The sequence below is a fragment of the Plectropomus leopardus genome, chromosome 24, assembly GCF_008729295.1.
Source record: "Plectropomus leopardus isolate mb chromosome 24, YSFRI_Pleo_2.0, whole genome shotgun sequence".
Taxonomy (NCBI): domain Eukaryota; kingdom Metazoa; phylum Chordata; class Actinopteri; order Perciformes; family Serranidae; genus Plectropomus; species Plectropomus leopardus.
The window spans coordinates 4787258-4804318 of record NC_056486.1 but is presented as its reverse complement, the minus strand read 5'-3'; the positions used below and the strand labels follow the sequence as shown (position 1 = coordinate 4804318).

Below are 17061 nucleotides of genomic sequence, written 5' to 3'. Positions count from 1 at the left end.
GGTAGCATATTTGTTTCTTTATTCCAGTCCTATATTTCCAACACATGCATAAATATCGATTATTCTAAAATCAGTTTTGTCTTTTTTTCTATTGTCCATGCAATTCTAAATGCCAGTGGTTGCTGTCAGTATTGATAAAAGACAATAATCAGTGTCAATGAACAGGCTATGGAGTATCTATTTTGCATTGTTGCCATCATTTTGAAGTTGAAGTTTGTGATTTCTCTCATAGTAATTATCAGGAAGAAGAGCTGAAAAATGTGCAAGAAATCGATTAGATACTCTGATTTACATTATAGACTCTCTTATAATTTAGATGTAGGCTAATCTTCGACTCACATACCTAGTATTACACTATTAATTAGTTTTAACTTCCATCTTATCCAAAATACTTCAAAAATAGCTTGATATTTTGCCTTCATTAAATAATTCTTTCTAATTGGCAGGCGTTTGCAAACTGAATGAAAAAGGTTTGCTCTTATTTTGAAGGAAACATAGCGCTCGTGCCGGGTCACATCCTTCCTGCGTGGTGCTAACTTGACGCAACTTGTCAAAATGGCGTTGTTGGTAGTAGCGGACTTGAGTTAGTCCATATTATTTACTGCCATTTATTCAATCATCGGGCAACATACGCAACATTTGCCGCTACAGCATGGCGACCCTGGATCAGAAATCACCCAACGTGCTTCTCCAGAGCCTCTGCTGCAGGATCACGGGGAAAAGCGAAGGTACATCGGTGAACGTTACCGCTAGCACGCTGCGCGCTAGTCACAGCAAACCCCATTCAAAAAACCGGCACTTTGTCGTTGCTATTTCCATTAGTGATCGTATATGTTGTACACATTATATAAAGACATCGGCTGAATCTGTATTGTCTGCTGGCTAATTCGGCTTATCATTTTAACACCTCGCGGCACAGATTTTGATATTAATCAGAAGTTAACACTGCTTACGCCGGCCTAACCCGCTGTGTTTTTGTAACGGAAAGTTTTAGGATACGGTTGGGATATTACTGAAATACGGTGTCTTGGTCGTTGGGACATAAGCCGAATTAAAAAGAGCACATTGCTCATTTCTTTAATGCAGTTAGACAAGCACACACTTAAATAACAGACTGATTGTTAATAGAAGTAAATTGAATTTTGTATCACTTTAGCGGCGACGGACAACAGACGTACGTTAGCGGGGCTAGCTGTCAGCCAATGGGCTTGGCTAGACACTGCACATCCCGCTGAACAGCCTCATCGTACTTCCAGCTGTCACTGTAACACATTGTTAGCCTGAATAAATACAGTGGTTGGCTGTTATCTCCAGCTATGTATTAACGTGCTCCAATGATCAACACTCAGTTTGCATGGTTATTGGGTGCACTTGGGTCTTGCTAGCTGCAGGCCCAGGCTGCTGGATGCAGACATCCCAGATTTGCATATTTGATCAGATAGAGGAAAAAATAGCAGTTTGATCCTTGCTTTCAGTCGTGTTGACGCGATTGCAGCTTTAATTTTGTGATTGCACACACCAAAGCTTTGCAGGACACGTTTGCAGGCATGTTAGCTGTTATTTTTATCCAAAGCTAGAATGTTAGGGACTGTTCATTATTGATCAGGGTAACAGTGTGGCTGAGGTGTCACGATGTTTTCTTTAAAAATAACGTTATGTAGGGTAACAGCAGGTTTGTATTCTTTAGCTGTCATAATGACATTGCTTTAATATGTGTCGATATGTGAAGTTTTGATTTACCATCACGTATGTTTCTACATTTTTGTCCTGCGTTACGTCGCTCCCTTCACATGTGCCAGCCAGCTGAAATTATGTTTGAATTGAGTTTCAATCTAATATGTTTAGAAACACCAAGCAAGTTTGGCAAGAAAATAAACTCACAATGGTTCTTTGAAAAGTAATTGAAACGTTTTGAGATTTTGTCCATGAAACTGTGTGGGAACCCTGTATATATTATTAATTTTGAAATAGCAGCAAAAGTCAAGACAATAATCTTCTGGTTACATCTGTTGTTGCTTCAAAGTGTTGGCTGTTTTGCCTTTTAGTTTTTACCTGCTGTTTATTCCTCCAGCTGAAGTTGCCCACCAGTTCCAGTACGCAGTGCGAGTCATTGGCAGTAATTACGCCCCCACTATTGAACGGGATGAGTTCCTGGTGTCAGAGAAGATCAAGAAAGAATGTAAGTGCCCTTTAGGACAAACATTGTCCCCCAGTGACCAGGGAATACTTTCTATAAGTGACCTACAGTATATTTTTCCTAATCAACCAGACACAGCTGCCCATCTCTGTTGTTGTCAGGTGGTTTTTTATATGCCTTTTATGTTGCAGCCACTCCACACAAAAAGTGTTTATTGCACAATAACAGAAAATCCCAGTGGACTTTCATGAGCCAAGGTAGTACCATTAGAAGGAAAACATTGATCAAAGCTTTGATGCAGAAAATAAAACAAAAATAGCACAGCATTACTGTACAGACTGATCATTTATTCACGGTCTTTAGGTGGATTTATGGGACCTTGTTTAAGTATTGTGTAGGGTTATGGAGCTGCTGAGAAAAATATAGCCCAGCTCTTAAAATCTGCAAATTTAAGACATCAAAATTATTTGAGGTCTTTTGTATTTTACACTCACAGTGCAACAATGGCTTTCTTTGTGCTGCAGAACAGAGCGAGCTGTGCAGCCTGATGGACCTCATGTTCCTCAGCAGTTTATTTTCTCCTTTTTATGTCTTACTGTGCAGTTTAAGTTATTTTCAAATCCCAAATAAGGTGTCTTTGGAGAGTTTTTTTTTATTTCTTTAAATTTGTCTCAATGGTGTTGCAGTGCTGAAGCAGAGGAGAGAAGCAGACGCTGCACTGTTCTCAGAGCTGCACAGAAAACTTCAGACACAGGTTGGTATTTGTGTCTGTCAGCGTATTTTCTCCGCTCAGATTAAGGCTTTTACAAGAACATGCAATGTATTATGTTATATGTATTAACCCTTTGAAACCTGAGCAAATTTGCTTGATTTCTGCTGGAAAGCAGCAATAAGGAACTTAACAAGAAATTAGTAATAAATTCCAAGAAAATTACCTTAAATTGGCAACAAAAAAGAAAAAGATAGAATAGAATAAAACTGAAAAACGAGTTGAAAAAAGTGTGCTAAAATAAATTGATAAATATAAATAATAATAATAATAATAATAATAATAAAATAATAATAATAATATTTTTCTTCTGTGATCTAATTTTAAATATATGATTTAAAAAACTGTTTTGTTATTTGATATTATTCTAATCACTCTCGTTTTAAAGCCAATTTTCAGGTAGTTTGCCTGTCACCTTTTACTATTTTTTTTGCAGTTTGCTGGATATCTCATGCCAAGTTGCCAATTGTGCATTATATCATGTTTTCGAAACATAATAAAATATCAAACCGCTTACATTTTAAAAAAATGTTTAACTGCTTGTGAAAGGTGTCTAAAAGCAGCAAAAGACAAATGAAGCTGATCCAGGTTTCAAAGGGTAATTAGATGTTAATGTTAGATATTTTTTGCAGTTTCTTTGACATATTATGGGGAAGTTTAGCTGATGGGATGTTGTGTTTTTGACAGAGTGTTCTGAAGCATCGCTGGTCTGTTCTCTACCTGCTGCTCAGCCTCTCTGAAGACCCCCGAAAACCCTCCAGCAGGGTGAGACACACAGGTTTAAGACTTTCTTTACGAATTATAAAGGTATGATATTAATAAAGTATGTGGGTGATTCCCCTCACCTTCTCATCAGGTTGGAAATTATGGAGCACTCTTTGCCCAGGCCCTCCCCAGAGACGCCCACTCCACCCCGTTCTACTGCACCCGGCCGCAGAGCCTCGCCCTGGGCTACGTGGAGAGGAGCGCCGGCCTGTCAGCCAGCGTGGGGACCAGCGGCATCTCCAGTCTGGGCGTCTACACCCTGAACGGACCCACGCCAACGCCGCAGTCGCTGCTGGCTGGGTGAGTTTTCAGATCAGCTTCCATGCATAAACACACCTGTTGAAGACACATTATGCCAATAACAAAACTGCTAGTTTTTCGAGTTATTAAGTAATCAGATGATGCATTAATAGAGAAGCGAACCCACTCACATTTTCATAACTGAGTCACACTCATCAGCTGTGTTTAAGCAGATTCCTGTGAAAGGCTCTGGGGAGAAGGGTTATTTATCTGATGCTCGTCCTGTAAAAACACTCAGAGCCACATAAAGGAAGCATCAATTAGCACCAGAAAATGACTTGCTTCTCAGCCCGACCTCTTATAAATCTGTTTTTATGAGGCATCAGAAGGCCATTTAATTCCATTTATGCTCATTAATAATGCAGAAGCTCCTCAGATAAACATGACCATCAAGCTGTCCGGGCTCACCTTTTTAGTCACGAAAGCGCAAATCCCCACTCCAAACATAAAAAAAGGTCTCATGGTATTGAATTGTAAACGAGTACATTGTCCAACAGGAGATCTCTAAATGCAAGTTGCTGTTGGATGTACAAAACAGTCTTTTGTGTTTCTATGGGACTCAAATCAGAAAAAAAAAAAAAAAAATATAGCATATTGAAGTGTTAGTAAAAGGACGATATCTGTGTGCATGTGTGTGTGTGTGTGTGTGTGTCTCAGTCAACCCCCTCAGTCTGCAGCAGGAGCTGCTCAGCCTCTGGGCTCTCGGCTGGCCTGGGCTCTTCCTGTAAGCTGCTCTCCCTCCTCCGCTCTGGCCCCTCTCGCCACTCGACCACCTCTCGGACCTCCAATTGGACCCCCAGTTCCCTCCTCCAGAGTGGTCCGTCCTCGCCCTGATGTGAGTGACATCTACAAAGCAGAATAATATAATATAATATATAATAAGATATATATATATATATATATATATATATATATAGATAATATCCAAAAACCGAGAATTTTCTTTATGAATGGAAGTCATAAGGGTCCATCGTTACCAACAGAAAAAACTATATCAAAACTTTTGTTCACAAACTCCCATACCAATCCAATCCAAAAATCATCTATCCAGTCATACCTGCAGTCAGTGCTTCCCAAACAGACTGCCCTTTCTGATGGAGAACGAAACGAAAAGTCAGAGTTATCAATCGATCAATCAAGAACACACGACTAGATAAATGGCACTTACACTTCATGAGTTGTGTGAAAGTTTGGATGTTTTGATATAGTTTTGCTGTTGTAAAACGCAGTTGCCTATGACTTAAATTATCAAATATTTTCTCCGTTTTTTAAGTCTTCACTTTCCAGAGGCATGAAAAAAACAACTTTTTTCACAAATTCAACATAAGTGATTGATATCAGTCAAAGTGATACAAAATGTTCTTTTTTTTTTTTTTTTTTTTTTAAAAAAAAAAAAAAAAATTATACAAACTTTTTTTTGCAGTTTGTAGCCTACTTTGACTCAAATGTTTTCATTTCAAAATGAGAGCACCTACTGAGTCCCAGCTAATTGTCTGTCCTCTTGTCCTCTTGTCCTCTGTTGGCACAGGGGAGGTGAGCGAGGCGGCGCTGGTGCGGGACATCCTCTACGTCTTCCAGGGAATCGATGGCAAGTTCATCAAGATGAGCGCCCAGGATAACTGCTACAAAATAGACAGCAAGGTACGTGAACCTGCATCCAGCCCCGCAAAGTTTTTAATGGCCTCATTAGTTCAGCGGGTTGCACACATTACCCAGAGTAACCTCACAGTGCAGCTCTGGTCGACACCGTCCCGAAACGCCTGAAACGAGCAGAACACATGGTGGCTGTTTGTATAGTGAAAATCAGCTTATTTATCCATATTTTTTAAATAACAGAGAATCTGTTCATTAGCAGTCGCTGTTTAATATATCTTCTTTTTTTGTTTGTTTTGTTTAAATAAAGCAGAGTTATAAAGGCCACCACATATCCAGAGCAGACAATATGGTATCAAGACCGCTGTTGTTGATTGGACTTTAAAAGAAAGATTCAACAGATCAATAAGAAGCTCTTTGGCTCCCAGCCACATCGACCTCTCTTTTTTCTCTTTTCTTTTCTCTGTCCTGTCAGTTTTCTTTTATTCCCCTTTCATCGTCCTCTCTCGTATTATTGATAGGAAAGGCCTTAGATGTAACCTGTCCCATATCCTCTCAGTGGTGCTAAACATAGACTCGTGGTCAATCTGCTGTCACCGTCCTGATGGAGAAGGAACCACTGAGGCCGAAAATAAATGAGTCAAGGATGGAAATATTTTGGACTCTTCTATGGCCACTTAACTTCCCTTCACAAAGCTCTCTGGATAAGAGGGTTTTTTTTTAACAGATAAAAAAAATTAATGCATCATTAAATGTGAATCTTACTCAGCTGGAAAAAAAAACAGTCGCTGCAAAACCACAGCAGCCCAGTCACAGCTGGTACATTATGTTAATACGGGAATCTCCATAAATTCTGTCAGAGGTTCCAAAATTAAATTTGTGCCAGCAAACTGCACACAAGATTATTTTTTATTAAGCTCGTTCGTGCATGAAAGTTACAAATTGCACCTTTAAAATTGTAAATGTATCTTATCAATGCCAATTTCAGTGAGTAACATAATCTCACCAGAGTCTAGTGTGTCGTGCATGCAAAATGTGAAGAAAAATCCTTTAAAGCTACGAACATCGACTTACAAAGTATTATGTTTACTGACTCAAGATATGCATTGTGCTGCCATAATCTACTTAATGTAATACACTGACTTTGGATATGTACCTCATACAGCCTTCAAAAGCTTCAAACTGCCCTTTCAATGTGAATATTTTTCTGGTTTGTTTACTCCTCTGTGACAATAAACAGAATATCTTTGCGTTGTGGACAAAACAAGACATTTGAAGACATCATTTTTGGGCTTTTGGAAACACTGATTGGCACTTTCTGACATTTTATAGACCAAACTACTAATTGATTCATCAAGAAACTAGTTAACAGAATAAAAAACTAATCATTAAAATAATCCTAGTTGCAGTCCTAATGACTCCTGGATGTTGTGTACGTGTTGTAATGTGTGTTGTTCCTCACCAGGTGGTGCTGTGTAAGTCCCTGAGAGACACCAGCAGCAGACTGGCCGAGCTCGGCTGGCTCCACAACAAAGTCAGGAAGTACACCGACGCCAGGAGCCTGGACCGGGCCTTCGGACTGGTCGGACAGGTGTGTCTGCGCTTTCCATATATGTTCTTTTTGTATATAATCTACCAAAGCATAGATTTTCATCTGTGTGTCCTCCTCTCTCCTCCTCTCCGCTCAGAGCTTCTGCGCCTCCCTCCACCAGGAGCTGAAGGAGTATTACAGGCTGCTGTCGGTCCTCCACTCCCAGGTACACACATCAAACAAGGCCTAGAGCTCACAGAGAAGTTCATGTAAAAGCATTTGATGATAATGTTGCTGTGTCTGTTTGTGTGTCGTAGTTGCAGGTGGAGGATGAGCAGGGTGTGACCGTGTGCACAGAGAGCACTCTGACTCTCAGAAGGCTCCTGGTCTGGATGTACGACCCCAAAGTCCGACTCAAAACGCTGGCCGCCCCCTCGTCGACTTCTGCCAAGGTCGGAAAGGAGGCGAGCTGGCCTCGGCCGTCCACTCTTACGGGGAAATACGGGAAAACGGGCGACCCGCAGATGAGAGCGCTGGTTCAACACATCCTCAGCCTGGTGTCACACCCCATCCTCAACTTCCTCTACAGGTGGATCTATGATGGAGAGCTAGAAGACACCTACCACGAGGTACACACACACACTTCTTTTCTGCCCTAAATTTGGTGTCGGATGCTTAATGAGAGATTTTGCTTCCCAGAGGCCCAGCAGGAATTTACTGGTCATTTTTGGAACATTGTTCCGTTGAGCTGCTCTGACGTTTGACCCCAATGAGAGAGAACATTACTGAGAGGAGGAGGGAGGAGAGGAATAAAGAGCGGGGGGAGAGGCAGGACAGCTTCTTCAATGAGGACTGATGAGAGGAGTGTAATGGAGAGCCCGGTGATGGATGTTTCTCCTTTACTTCCTCCTGCCCTTTTCTCTCCTTCTGTTTCCCTCTCACACACACAGTATTTATGTGTCCAGCATTAAGCATTAGTCATCAGTGGACTCTGGTCTTAAGTGCTGTGTTTAACAACACAGAGATAAAATTATGGCACCTTTCAGGAGGGAAATTACCCTGGAGATCACACACGCACAGTCTGTTAAACACATGCGATAAACAACACCTGTAATTACGGAGTAAATATGAGATGTTTTAGGTCATGACAGGAGACACAATTTAACTGTACATTTGTAGTTCAGCTGCCTTATATTTTACTAATAATACATGTTTTTAATGTCTCAAATCAGTGACACTTGTTAGTGAATGTGGAATTTACCTGAACTTTGCAGAAACATGGGTATGACAAAGCGTGGAGTTAGATTGTGTGACGTGTTGCTGTTTTTTCCTCCTGAAAAATAAGAAGCCAGTAAAAAGACCAGAAATCTGTGATATTAAGCAAGCAGATCATGAATGAATTTGATCCCAAATGATGACACTGAGGCACACATCATTAACAACACATGGTTTTTACACACACACACACACACACACACACACAAAAAAATGACCTCACAGACTTCCACTACAGTTATCCACTATTTTTAGCGGGGTTGGAAAATAATCACTATTAACTGATAACTAACCACCACATCACGTACATATAATCAAACAGAGGCTGCGCAAACTCCGCCTTCACTGATTAGTAGTTTTAAGCCAACTAAAAATAAATATCAGTTTAAGTTTACGCTATTTATTTATGTCATCCTGTCTTATCTTACATTTTATTGTCACTTCATCTGATATCATGTTTATTGCAACTAGTGCTTTTATTGCTGAACTGACCTGTTCTCTTGTCCAATACATGTTATTGTAACCTACATATGACTAATAAAGTAAAATTTAAACTAAGGTGACTTCACATACAATTAACAAAACTAAATATAGAGGATCAGTTTCATTGCTGACCATCGGATGACCGAAATGTGTCCACACCGCTGGCTTTAATCTGGCTGGGGTGTGTGGTCTGACAAACAGTAAATTCATCATATCCAGTGCCCCATATTGTTATTTCCCAAATTACTGCTGCGGTCAGTTTAGCCAGTTTCATCTAAAGTGGGTTTGAAAAGCAAAAGAGGGATGTAGTTTTAATGTGTGTGTGAGAGAGAGAGAGAAAGAGAGGAAGACAAAGGCACCGCTAATCAGTATCATAGTAAAAATTCCCGTACACTCTTATTTCAGCTAGTAGCTGATGTGAAAGTGCTGCGTAGAGCTGGATTCATAGTGAGGCTGACAGTTGGAGTCAGTATACATGCAGTACGCAGCCTTCAGCATGCCCATTAGAAAGCCAGTTGAAGCTACTGTAGTAACTCTTTGAACTTAATGGACAAAATAAGTGAACGTGACAATAGATGAAGACCTCTGTCATGGATGGTACACTCTGTCTGTTGAGCTCTCCATCCAGTGTTTGACTCTTAACTTCACTCTTTCAAAGGTTTCATGAGAGTCCATTCAGGTTGAGGGCTTTCTTTGGACAGTGGGATCAGTTCTACAAAAAACATCATTATTATTATTATTATTATTTTTATTATTATTATTATTATTATTTATTGTTAATTATTTGATTGTTTTCCAGTTCTTTGTAGCATCAGATCCCAACGTGAAGACAGATCGTCTGTGGCACGACAAGTACTCCCTCAGGAAGTCAATGATCCCCTCCTTCATCACCATGGATCAGGCCCGCAAGGTACACACACACTATCACACATCTTATTGCTTTACACAAACAAGTAAGACTGTTGACATGTAGTCATATCAACTCATTAAATCTCTCTTGCTCACCTCTAGGTGCTGCTGATCGGTAAATCCATCAACTTCCTGCATCAAGTTTGTCACGACAGAACACCGCCGGGCAAAATGACACCAGCGTCCACGTCTGCAGATACACCCAAAGATGGTGAGAGTCTCGATTTCTCTCCCATGTTGCCTCACACTCTCCTATTTAGAGTGAAATAAGCATGGTTATATCTGTTCTTTGTTTCTGGGCATAGTTACGATTGAAAGAGTCTTCTTGACATAATTATTAGAAATTATTGTTAGAAAATATTAGTCCAAAGTGCATCTTTTTAGTATAATAAGAAAAAGGATCCAAAGTTCCAAGTATTTATAATTATAAAATATATAAAATTAATACACATTATTTTTTATTTTAAACTTTTTTCTTGTTTGTATTTGTTTGTTCTTTCTCTAATTTGGTGCAGATTTTTCGGTCTTGTCCAGTTGCTCGTTGCCTTCATCATTGCCCCGTGTTTTTGAAAGAAATTAAAATCATTTGCTCAGGTTTAAGGAAAAACAATATGCTTAAAATGTAAAAGTCAATGATACTGCCGGCCTAATCGATTCTCTTTATTGTTTTGTTTTCTTTCTTATTTAGTGTTATATTTTTGAATCGGCTGACAGTGGCAATAAGCGTCCTTTTTTGTTTCGTCCTCGTATTGATATTGTTATATTGACGGAGGCTAGTGGACAGGCCATGATCGATGCTCTTACCGCTCACTGGCCTTGTCCTGCGCTCCTTTTGACTATGCATAGCAAAGAGATATACTTAGCTGTCTTCTATTGATCACGTCTGTAGGACTTCATCTGACCAGTTTGATCTGCAGCTTTTACTGTATCTGCTGAAGGACATCACGCTGTCCTCTCCGTCATCCTGCAGCAGCAGCAGCAGCAGAGGCCTGATGCGGATATTTGCATGTTTGACCCTGATGATAAAGCAAAATATATCATTGCGTTGCACATAACATTATTACAAAAATCATGATAGAGCAGCAAATCCTTTTTTATGGGAAAACTCATGCAGAACATTAAAAGTTAAAACTCCACTTGAGAACCTTTTCATCTCGATGCTCTCATAGCTGCAGAGCTGCTGTCGGACCTGGGGGGCGTTTCAGGAGAAGATCGACGCCGCCTACTTTGACACCAGCAAATACCTGCTGGACGTCCTCAACCGCAACTACCTGCTGCTGGAGCATCTGCAGGCCATGAGGAGATACCTGCTGCTGGGCCAGGGAGACTTCATCAGACACCTCATGGACCTGCTCAAGTTAGCAACACACACTTTGAATATATCATGATCAGCGTTCGATTATCAATAAGACAAAATACTCATGATACTGTATCTGATTTTTTGGTCCCAGACCAGAGTTGGTGCGTCCTGCCACCACTTTGTATCAACACAACCTTACTGGTATCTTAGAGACGGCAGTCAGAGCCACAAACGCCCAGTTTGACAACGCAGAGATCCTCAAGAGGCTGGATGTTCGCCTGCTAGAGTGTGTGTGTGTGTGTGTGTGTGTGTGTGTGTGTGTGTGTGTGTGTGAGAGATTTATTATCTTTTGACATCTGTCTTTCGTTGGCTGCAGGTGTCTCCAGGTGATACTGGCTGGGATGTTTTCAGTCTGGACTACCACGTTGATGGACCCATTGCTACGGTACCACATGCACACTTTCAATACAGCTCTCAACATAATGTCCATTTATTGCTGCTGTTATCATATGTTTGTATATATATGTGTGTGTGTGTGTGTTTCAGGTGTTCACGAGGGAGTGTATGGGCCACTACCTGCGCGTCTTTAATTTCCTGTGGCGGGCAAAGAGGATGGAGTACACACTGACTGACATCTGGAAGGGACAAATGTGTAATGCAAAGCTGCTCAAAACCATGCCTGGTACATAAACACACACACACACACACACACATACATGGGGAAAACACTGTTTGTGTTGTTTCCATTTTTATGGATGCTGTTCTTTAGGTTACTTTGATGTAAAATATGCCGCTATGGTGAACAAAGAATCTGAAAACTGAGAAAATTCCTGATGAACTGAGCATTTAACAACAGCAAAACTATATCAAAACATCTGTTTACAGACAGCCTGTACAGTATAATCCAAGTGTCTTTCAAGTACTTCTCAAACTCATCTATGTTCTTTTCAAAGTATTTGACATAAATAGTAAATCTGTATTGCTGAACACGGGAGCTGCTGTCCTACCGTTGCTTCGGTGGGTTAGTTGGTTTGTGTTATTGTGTGACTTTGGTGAATCCAAACACTAAAGTCACACAATACTCACTGAGTGAGGCTGTGGTTAACCAGCAGATCATGCGCTCAGTGAGGTAAAATCACTGTTATATCAGTGGAGTCTGGGTTCCTGCGGATCCTTAAAAAGTTTTAAACATACCTTGACTTCAGCTGCAGGAACCCTGGACGAGAGCATCTATGAATATCCCTTTTAGTTCAGTTCCACGTTAGAAAAGGCTGTCTGTATGTGAAGTACTGAGCATACGGCTGGATAAATGAGACCGTATTACACTGAACCAGTTCTGCGAGAGTTTGAAAACCAATGTTTTGATTTAGTTTTGCTGTTTTTAAACACCAACCTTTATGTCTGTTTTTCATCAAGAAGTTTCTCTATTTTTGAAATCTTTGTCCAACATAGAGACGTGCAAGATAGTCAAATTTTTCTTCATATATTCATTACAACACAGGGAATAACTGATATACAAATGATCATTTTGGGGGGTGGTGTATTCCTTTAAAGATCTCTATAAGTTTTTGTCAACTCTTTTTTTTTTTTTTAAAAAGGGAGAAACTTATCTTTTACCTGCCGTTGTGCTTTTTACCCTCCAGAGTTGTCCGGTGTGCTGCATCAGTGTCACATCCTGGCCTCCGAGATGGTCCACTTCATCCACCAAATGCAGTACTACATCACCTTCGAGGTCAGACCATTAGCAGTGCCGTTACCATCACGGGCTGTAAAACATCAGTAAAAAGCAGCAATTACAGCGGGAGGCGATCTGCTGCGTCTGTTAAATGCAGCGCTGCAGGACTCTGATTTACAGGATCAAGTGCAGCCTTGAAGTTTGTGAGATTAACTCAATTTTAAAAGGTTGCAGGTTCAAACTACTCTGAAAGTCAGACTGAAAAGCTTGTTTTAGAGGGGATATTCATTTCTCAGACAGTAACGATTTCTCTGCTCAGACATCTGATCAAACAATTACACAAATTTTAAGAAATCCATATTGACTGTGGACAGAAAGGCGCCACCATCATATCAGAGCCGGACCACACTGACTGTAACGTATATGATTTCAAATAAAAGACCAATGCCATTCCTGTTTTTCAGGTGCTTGAGTGCTCTTGGGACGAGCTGTGGAACAAAGTGCAGCAGGCTCAGGACCTCGACCACATCATCGCTGCCCACGACGTCTTCCTTGACAGCGTCATTTCGAGGTGCCTGCTGGACAATAACAGCAGGGTAATGCACACACAATAATGTTATGGATTTTAGAAAAGTAGATTATAACACAAAAGCGTCCTTGAACTCTGTATCTATCTGTCTGTGCAGTCTCTTTTGACCCAGCTGAGGGCCATATTCGACCAGATCATTGAGTTCCAGAGCGCACAGGACTCCCTCTACCGCTCGGCCCTGGAAGAACTCACCCTCCGACTACAGTTTGAAGAGAAGAAGCAACAGAGAGAGGAGGAGGTGGGAGGCTAAATACAAAAAGAAAAGCAGAGGGATGATGGGAACACAACGAATGATACTCTTCTGTCTGATTCAGGGTCAGTGGGGAGTGACGGCCGAACAGGAAGCAGAGGAGAAGAAGAGGATTCAGAAGTTTCAGAAAACCATACCAAACATGCACTCGCAGCTCCGCATCCTCACACACTTCTACCAGGTATCAGCCTGATCCGCCTGCAGGAGCAGCTGTCATTTATTTGCATTTGGCACATCCTTCAATGCAATAAGCCGTTTTATATCTTCTTTTCTCTCCGTCTCTCCTCACCTCTCTCTCCTTCCTTCAGACCATCGTTCAGCAGTTCCTGGTGTTGCTGATGACCAGTTCGGATGAGAGTCTTCGTTTCCTCAGCTTCAGACTGGACTTCAATGAACACTACAGGTTTGTTTCACAACTCATGACAACTTTTTAAGCAATTTCACTGTGGCAGACAAGTGACACCAGTGTCAGGATAAAATCCTGAGGGTTTTACCTCAGTGTGTGCGCACTCCTGATCATTTGGTGTAAGGTGGTCATAAAACTCAGTCCGAGCTGATTTAGGTCAGTCTTTTTCCTGTCTTGGCGATTTGACTAAATCAAACATTTTTAATATTATTGTAAGTTTTTAGTTTTGGCTCATACTCATACTGAGGCTCAGTGATGTAAACATTGTCAACAGTCATAAGCCAGGGTTACACAAGAACGTGAACAAGTCTCAGTTCTCTTGTACTGCGTGTTTCTAGAGTTTTGTTAAAACGTTATATTTATTAAAGGGAGTTTGGTATAATATTTTCCATCAGGAGGAGGATGGGAAATAATAATAATAGTAAGCAGTAAATAACACAACCTATTGGACAGCAGTGTCTGCGTCATATTGCATCATAATCTTCATGCTGTCATATTGCTAATTACTAATGCAGTTTGAGCTGGATTTGGTGCTGTGACTTAGGCTACTTTTAAAATGTCAGTTCAGCCGGTTTGCATAAACTAACTGGTTTAAGCTTGGACACCAAACAAGACTGACAAAACCAGAAATCAACCCAACACTAATGGTGAGTGACTAAAAACTCTCATTTATGGATTTGAGAGGTCAAATGTCAGACAGCATTTGTCAGCACAGGAATGATCTCTGTGGTTCTCTTGTGCCCAAATTTAAAGCTATTAATGGAAGGGTAATTTTAATTAAAACAATTAAAATAATTCTTTTGATTCCTCTACAGGGCCAGAGAGCCGAGGCTTCGAGCCTCACTAGGCGCCACCCGCGGGCGGCGACCATCAAATATGTGACATGACGTTGATGGCATCGACAGGCGACGCATCCGGTCGTTGGAGCATGGCGTATGACATCACAGTGTGCACTCACAGAGACGGGCCGGCCAGCAGACTTGAAGCGCTTCATGTCGGGATGATGTCATGCCTTGGAGGAGAGATCCAGCACTGCTCTGGCGTTACAGCAGCGGCAGCTGTCGCCAAGTGATGACATCACGCAGACAGCTCTGGCGAAGTCGGCTGCGTGGGATCACAAAGGAATAAAGTCCAGTCAATCGAAACTTTCAGAGCTTGTCGTGATGTGCTGAGTAAACACCCAAAACAGACTGCTTGAAATTCTGCAAGAAATCTGCAAAACATGAGGTCAATTTGGGAAAACAGAGTGAGGAGGTAAATAAAAGCAGCTGTCAGACTGAGCTCCCCGAGTCACATGGCATGCCTTATTAATGAGAGAAAAACTCTTTTTTCTCAGCGTGGTTGCCAAATCAAGTCCCAACACACACAATGTATGTACATAGAGTTTATGCAAAAATGTATGTTTGTGTATATATGCATCTTCACACGTCAACACTTGTGGCTTCGCATCTTCTCACTAGAGTTCAACCGATACTGGTGTGATATTGATACTTTTTTCAATTTTGTATTTGTAGCAGTTATTAAAATGATTAAATCTGAGCATTTTAGGAACAATTATTCCGTCAGTGAACATGTTTCTACTGGATACTTGTTCTTGTTATGATGGAAACAAACAGGAGTGCATTCATGTTCCCAGGGTCATATGTTCCTAAAGTCCTATGTTCCCACGGTTCTATGTTGTCAGGGTCCTAAATTCCCAGGATTTTATCTTCCCAGGGTCCTATGTTTTACGGGTCTGCAGTTCCCAAAGTTTTATGTTCTCGAAATCCTAAATTCCCTGGGTCAATATTCTGTCGGCACAAATCAATCCTGCTGTTGTGTTTTGGTCAAATTTGACCGTTTTCAAGTTAAAATATTTCAGAAATAAACTAACCTGACCCCAAATCTCTTCCCTAATTGTAACCTGTTTGGAAAATGCAATAATCAACTACTATCTATTTTTTGACCCTAAAATGTTTAAAAATGAATGTTCTTTTTTATGTTTTGTTTGTTTGGTTAAGTAAGTTATTGATTAATTCATATTATTTTAAATTTAGGGCTGAAAAATCTTTGGAGAGTAACTTTTGAGGTGCCCCAGTAGCTCTAAGGCAGGGGTGGAAGAAAATATCGGTACAGCATCATTTTGCAATAATTTGTGTGGCAATACTGTATCAAAACACAGACACCAACTATTAAGTTTTTAATCATATAACCTAATATTGCAAATACAAAAGACACTTTGGTAGCCCTTCAGAATAACAAAATCAATTGCTTTTTCAGTCTGCTAAATACATTTTGCTGCAAGAAAAATGACTGAAGAAACTTCATCTGTAAAACTTCACATTACATAAAACGCAGGTTGACTTTTTCCTTTGAGGGTATCATTTTGCATTGTAAAAAGGCATTAAATTACAACGTATGTTATTGCAATACTGTATTGTGACTTAAATACTCTGATGATATTGTATCATGGGGCCGGAGTCTAGTATAATTTCTTTATTATAGCCGCTTAACCTAACCCTAGCCATGTCAAATTAAGCAAAAATGGAGCTGCTATTTAGAAACAGGGAACATAGGACCATCAGAGGGCACGGATGTAGGACTGGGGAACATCAGAATGACCCTGAAACAAACAGTATTTACTGCATAAGACACTGAAACTGTTCAGACTGACAGTCTTCAGCATACTGAATATTTATAATCAGTATTGACACACCAGTATATCGGTCTAACCCTAGTCCTCCGCTCTCTCCTCCTTAAAATCCAGGGTTTTTTAGTGTCAGGTCAGCTGTCCAATCACAATCATACACAGGATCTATAATGACGCACTCGCTTACAATTCTGCTTCCACTGACATGAAAACACATCTGGCTCATACAGACAAAAAAAATCCTTTGTTGCTTACTTACTACTCCTTATATTAGTATCTGACATCAGTTGTTCATTTTTTGTGTTCACCATTACATAAGTTAGGCAAAAAAAACATCTGGCTTCACCTCGACTGATGTTAAGAATGTTATTAAGAATTTAGTTTGTGTTTTTTAAGTGTGGTTTCTCTGCTTATTTTACAGTTTTTGCTTTTCTGTCTGTATGAGAGATG

General features: G+C 40.5%; 2 protein-coding genes across 2 annotated transcripts in view; one reads left to right on the top strand and one right to left on the bottom strand.

The window, feature by feature from the left end:
- The window catches only part of atp11a (ATPase phospholipid transporting 11A), a 54396-nt gene extending 50577 nt beyond the window's left edge, over positions 1–3819 (bottom strand). Inside the window, exons 1-2 of the mRNA XM_042513201.1 lie at positions 3752–3819; positions 2053–2151 (exon numbers count right to left, since the gene is read on the bottom strand). The gene's annotated coding sequence lies outside the window, so the exon portion shown is untranslated. The remainder of the gene's footprint in view (positions 1–2052; positions 2152–3751) is intronic.
- tubgcp3 (tubulin, gamma complex associated protein 3) lies at positions 561–16453 on the top strand. Its single transcript, XM_042513206.1, is given in 25 exon segments — positions 561–728; positions 2072–2179; positions 2824–2891; positions 3594–3671; positions 3763–3971; positions 4629–4807; positions 5500–5612; positions 7030–7155; positions 7253–7321; positions 7413–7526; positions 7529–7594; positions 7596–7724; positions 9653–9763; positions 9865–9973; positions 10932–10953; positions 10955–11119; positions 11214–11349; positions 11439–11507; positions 11609–11744; positions 12706–12794; positions 13202–13333; positions 13424–13564; positions 13641–13757; positions 13885–13979; positions 14798–16453. Coding segments are annotated over 25 exon segments (2724 nt in total). The 5' UTR covers positions 561–652; the 3' UTR covers positions 14865–16453.
- The last annotated feature ends 608 nt before the right edge of the window (positions 16454–17061 follow it).